This window comes from Ciconia boyciana, chromosome 6, assembly GCF_034638445.1.
Source record: "Ciconia boyciana chromosome 6, ASM3463844v1, whole genome shotgun sequence".
NCBI lineage: Eukaryota > Metazoa > Chordata > Aves > Ciconiiformes > Ciconiidae > Ciconia > Ciconia boyciana.
This window is the reverse complement of record NC_132939.1, coordinates 53,774,328-53,780,327: the sequence shown is the minus strand read 5'-3', so window position 1 is coordinate 53,780,327 and position 6,000 is coordinate 53,774,328. Positions and strand designations below refer to the sequence as shown.

The window sequence follows — 6,000 nt, the reverse complement described above, 5'->3', positions numbered from 1 at the left end:
GTACGCGTCATAGCCGCCGCGGGGGCGCTCCAGCCGGCTGCGGCCGGTGTCCATGGTGTTTCGGGAGGGGGTGTCATGGCGACCGTCGAGGTGGCAGAGTCTGGAGCCGCCGGGAGGAGCCGCTGAGCCGGGGGGATGCGTGCGGCGCTGGCGCAGGAGTCGCCGAGACCGGTCTGCTGAGCGACCCTCCCCAGCGAGGAGAAGGGAGGAGGAGGCCGCCCCTTGGTCCGCGGGAGCCGGCTGCCAGCTGCGGGAGCCGCCCGGCGCGGGGCTGAGTGAGGCCCGGAGCCCTCTGAGCGGCGGCGATGGCGTCGTGGCTGGGCGGGCTGGGCTCGGGGCTGGGTCAGTCCCTGGGGCAGGTGGGGGGCAGCCTGTCTTCGCTCACCGGCCAGATCTCCAGCTTCACCAAGGACATCCTGCTGGAGGGCGCGGAGGAAGTGGGCGGTAAGGGGGGGCTGAGGCGGCGGGCCGGGCGGGGCGGGGGGGGTGAGTGCCGGGGCCGTCTGCTCAGTGCGTACCTGCGAGGGTAGGCCTGGTTTCGTGAGGGAGCCCGTCCTCCGGCCGCCGATTGCATCAGGGATCGGCAGCGGCGGGGGCCTGCGCTGCCTGCACCTGCCGGCCGGCCGCGGGGGAGCTGAGCCGTCCCGCTGAACCGCGGCTTGGTGCCTTTCGGGAGAGCTGCTGGCTTTTCTGGCTTTGTTTACGTTTTTATTCCGCCCCTGTGACCTCGGGATCTGGAGAATAAACAAACATATTCCCAGGCTATAACAGCAGAGGTAAACCTGTTCTCGGTTTATTATTCGGAAGTTTCTGAATTGCGTGAAGCGTTGTGTTGATCAGTAACGAAAGCACACAAACAATGCTCTTCGTCCATTCTGTTTGCTTCGTTTATCTAAAACCCCGTTTGATTAGCTGCTTTTAGAGTGGTTTCATAAAACTGCAGAGTAGTAGTAGTACAGAGGTTTTTTTGCCACTGGTGTGATCTAAGTCTGACGTGTCACACAGGCAAAGGTCCAGTGTTTCTGATGTTGTTGTTATTTATATTTCATCTGGGCCCAGAGGAACCTGTCGAGTTCTGCCATTCTCCTACAGCCAAGCAGGAGAACATGGCCCTTGTTTTATAGGGATTAGAAGCTAGGATGATTTATATTTAAAACAGAAAATTGAAACAAAAAATCTGAGACATCATAGTAAGATATTCAATAAAGTAATAGTAAATTTATTCTACACTATAGTGTTTATATTTTTAATGGCTTTTTGTTATGAGTTTTTGAATAAAACTTTTTCTAGTAAGGCAATTTTATAACGTGATAATAAATATCAATAGGTTAATACCACTGGTATTGTCTACCATCTTGAAACTATAACTTCTTGGAGAAAATGCGCATTCTCAAAACAGTGTTAAGAATAGCAACCACAAAGAACAGCTAAGACTTCTGAATACTCATCTTAAATGTGAAATTAAATAATTCTACTTTGTTTGCTACTTCATCACTATGAAGCATTGTGAAAGTATTGTATAAATCTTGTTGGCAAGCTGATACAACTAGTCTCATATGGATGGGGTTTTTTGGTATACAGGTAAAATGCTTGGAAGAGAAATTTATTCTGATAACTGCGAAGTTATCTTTTTTTCACTTTTCTGAAAGACTTAATTAGAATTGTTTTAAATTCTAAAATCCATAGTAGTTTAGTTTGGAAACTTACATTATGCTGCTAAACTGTATAGTCATCTAGTGCATTCTTTTTGCCTTTTTAAAAGATAAATTGAGATTCCAATTCACACATTTGTGCTTTATTTTGTGCAAGAGAGATGTGCTGACATTCAGTAGTTACTTCCAGGTGTACTTCACTGCTAGATACTGCTATGAACACCTTCTGTTTCCTAAAAATTTCGGAATAGTACATTTTTATAGGTCACTAGCCTTGAGGGTGTAAAATTCTAGTGGCATCTAAGTACTGTTCTGTAAAGACCTTTAAATACTATGTGGCCTAAAGAACGCTTTTCAAGCAATTCCTTACGTTCCTTTCTTTAATTTCCTAATTTTCTGATGTTTCCTAATTTTTAATATTATCCCTTACATTCACTGCTTTGACTGCCACTTGAACTGAAGATGGTGTTTGTGGATTATAGACTTTAACATCTTCAGTTTAGCAGTTTTCATGGGTAGATTGTTGCCTGTGCAGCACTTGAGCTGCATCAGTTTTAAACAGCACATAGGAAATGAGGAAATACAGTATTTACTTGAAAATTATATTTATTTCAAATTTTGAAAAATTGTAAAGGTTGCTTTATAGTCAATTCAGGATGATTTCTCATGAATAAAAGGAAACGTGGTATTGTATCCATTAAAAGTGGGACATGGGAGAAGTGAACATAGCCTCTTTGAGGAAGGCTGCTCATTAAAGGAAGACTATCCAAGGACAGAATTATGTGCTTTTGTATTACATAAACTGGTGTGGTAGATTGTGTCATCTTTGTAGATGAAAGCAAGTCTTATGGGGGTTTTGTGCCTTTATGTGGGGGGCAGGGTTGGTGTTTTGTTGTGTGGGTTATTTTGTGGCTTTTGTTGGGTTTGTTTGTTTTGTGTTTTTTTTTCTGAAAATTTAGTCACGGTTGGTGTGTATTTTGTGCAACTAATTATTGTTTTGAAACCTCACATGAGATTACTGAGAAACACACAACTGTCATATCAGGGGCAAAGTCCCTAAATGAAAAACAGATTCAGTGACACAAAATAGTCAAGTAAAAATTTTCATTTCCCGTATTTTAAAGCTTAAATCCGTGCTTTTCTGTTAGTTTTGTGACCTGACTTAAAGCCTAGATAAGAGAGAACTAAATTAGGTTCAGAAAGACCCTCTGGTCTGAAAAATAGTTCTGTCAGTGTTCTGATAAAAGCAGCTTTTGATATTTGCCTAGGAAACATTGAAGCAGTCTAAAGAAAGATACTTATTAATAACTGTGGTCTTAACTGATATCTACTTAACAGATTAAAAGTAGCTTAATAAAAATGAAAATTTTCACTTTCTTTCAGATGCAGCAACAGAACTCCATGTGTCCAATTCTAGACTCAGAGAAATAGAAAGTATTAATGCAGCACAAAAGTTTGAAGTAAGAATTTTTGGAACACTACTGTAATTAAAGGCAATAAATAACATTTGTTTCTTGTAAAGGTGAAATACTGCACTGAAGTTGCTTGTCCCTGGGTAAATGTAGAAACAAGGGTGACAGTGGTGTTATAATGTGGCGCTTTTTTTTTTGTGACAAACTGCCATCACAGTTAGGAGGGCACATTTGTTTATTGGAGTATGCATGTGGCGCGAGTTTTCATCTTTCGCTAACTAACTGCTGCATCCTGTGACTGTTCCTACCTATCATGTGGACTTGGACTGTAGCAATAGACTTAGCTCTGAAAAATTTGCGAATGCAAAAATCTTTTCGGTTTTCATAAATTTTAGCTGGTAAAGAGTTAAACTTGGTTTATGGTGTTTCGTATATGACCACAAATAAAAGCAGGTCTAGAATGCCTGGTTATGCTGGACGGCATGTCTTTCGCAGCAAGCTTCAAAGAATAGAGCGTGCGTGTTCCCTGATGCAGTTCTCTCTCTGTGTTGCCCTACTGTATGGTCATTTTGACATAGCTACGGATGCTTGTGCTCTTCCAAAACTGCTTACAAATCCCACGTGCTCTTGTGGAAAGTGACTTTGTGTATTTTTACAAAGGACTTGTTGGTCTTGTGATTTTATTTACAGCTGTAAACCCACAACTTTCATGTATGTCTTCAGCCCTTAAGAGCATTGAGAAGTGAAGATAGTATTTTGGGGAAGTAACTGTTCCTGCTTGTCCTTTTTGTAGACTCTTGCCATCTGCTATTGGCTAATGTCAGAGAGCAAATACTGGACTATACAGATATTAGCTCCAGTTTGTGCTCTGTGGCTGTTGCTAAATTCCACCTGTGGATCATGCTAAGATGTAATTCAGCCCTGAATTTTTCTTCTTGGTATTTACATCTGGTCACCACAAACCTTTTTCTGAAAGTGAGCTCGAGTCCATGCCATATAAACATGGAAAGCTTGGACATGAACGTGATTTTGGGCCCACCCTTGGAAGTTCCTGTTACTGTGTGTTTTGAGTGAAATAACATGAGAAATCTGTATAATTTGATTTCTTTACTGTTCAGCAGACTTTTCTAATTCTGTAAGAACTGTTCTGAATTTATCAACATTCATTTCTCATTTTTGCTAGAATGAGAGACTGAAAAAAGTTTGTAGTGATTTAGAAGAAAAGCATGAAGTAGCAGAGCTTCAAATAAAGCAGTTATCTATAGAGTACCGAACTCAGCTTCAACAGAAAGAGGTAGGATACAGAGTAAAATGTTTGCGTGAGTATGTCCAATAAACTTACGTATTATGCTGTTTAATCTCTTTGTTGTAGTATCTGTGCTCTTTCAGTGGGAGTATTGGTCACAGTTATGGTTTCTTAGTTTGTTAATGTAGACACTGAGAGACTAAGATGTATATTTCATTGAATCATGTAATATAAGCAGAGCTGCCAGGAGATAGTTGAGACAAGAGAAAACTCTCTGGGAATGTCATGCATAATGAGAATTTCTGTTGTTTCTGGAATCGCTGTGAGAAAGGACAATTAAACTGCTTTGTATTTCTGATTCAATTATCTTTAAGGAAGGCAACAGGAGGAAATTCTCATTAGAAGCAGTAATATTGTCTGTAGCTATCATAATTATTTATCGTAAATGTATACAATTAAAGGGAACAGAACTAGCTTTCATAATTTAAGTGTCCCTTTGTGATGGAAACATCAGCTTTATAACCTGTAATATGAAATTTCATAGCCTTTTAAATGAAGAAAGTTGCCAGTATGCTTAGAATTACACAAAAGGAGTTTTTATTTCTGCTTTGTTTGTAAATGCATGTGGGAACTAGAGGAAGGAGATTTTTGAGATGTATAGAATTCTGCTTAGTAAATACAATAACAGAGTTGTTATGAGAAAAGTGCATGCAGCTAATTTCAGTTTACTGTAATTAAGTAAATTTTCAATACATTGAGTTGTTAAGGGTAAAAGAAATCAAATGTAATATAAATAACTAGCATCTTATATTGCTTAATTTTCATATCTGAATACTCTGTTTAAATATTTAATTTTTTTGTACTACCTGTTACCCTGAATCTTGCTATAGTACTTGAGTACCTTGGCTGCTGAAAAAATCAGCAAACACTTTTACTGAAGTTTTACTCAACTGAAAACTATTAAAACTTTTAATATGTGTCCTTGCATGAGGTAGTACTTAAAACATCAGCTAATACTGCTTTTCTCCATTAGGATAGTGTTTGGGATTTTTTCCTTTTCTTTTTACTGGAAATGATCAGTAATTTGTGCTGGGGGGGGGAGAGTTCGTTGGTTGGTTCACATTTTATAAGGCCACAAAGGGTAAAGAAAAGTGTATTTTGATGTTCTTCTTATTGAAACAATGCATTGTATTCTGTATATTCAGGTGGAAATCAGCCATCTAAAAGCAAGACAGAATGCACTACAGGAACAACTGCAGAAAGTACAGACAGCTGCTCAGTCAGCACAGTTAGGAGCTGGTGTTTTGCCACCAGCTGCCACATCAGCTTCCTATGTTCCAGTGGTCAGACATTCCTCAGGTTTTGAGGGAGATGACATGGATTTTGGAGATATAATCTGGTCACAACAAGAAATAAACAGATTGTCAAATGAAGTTTCTAGGCTTGAATCTGAGGTTGACCACTGGAAGCAGATTGCACTGGTGAGTGGTTCCCCTCTATCTTACCCTCCCCTCTCCCTCCAAATTAGTGTTTTCATTGCATTTGGTGTTTTTGGAGTGGGTCTTTTGAAAGTTCATGCTGTACAATTTCTAGAAGCAACATGATTTGATGGAAAAGCTGAAACCTAGTGATCTTTTAGTAATTTTCTTGCTGTCACATGACTAGGGACACATTCAGTGACTAACTTCCA

The 6,000-nt window shown here is 40.1% G+C and overlaps 1 protein-coding gene across 1 annotated transcript in view; it reads left to right on the top strand.

Moving 5' to 3' along the window:
* The window catches only part of TRIP11 (thyroid hormone receptor interactor 11), a 33,129-nt gene continuing 27,129 nt past the window's right edge, over positions 1 to 6,000 (top strand). The window contains exons 1-4 of the mRNA XM_072864126.1: positions 1 to 444; positions 3,036 to 3,112; positions 4,248 to 4,358; positions 5,516 to 5,791. Of these exons, the coding sequence (XP_072720227.1) occupies positions 306 to 444; positions 3,036 to 3,112; positions 4,248 to 4,358; positions 5,516 to 5,791 (603 nt within the window). The 5' untranslated portion in view covers positions 1 to 305. The remainder of the gene's footprint in view (positions 445 to 3,035; positions 3,113 to 4,247; positions 4,359 to 5,515; positions 5,792 to 6,000) is intronic.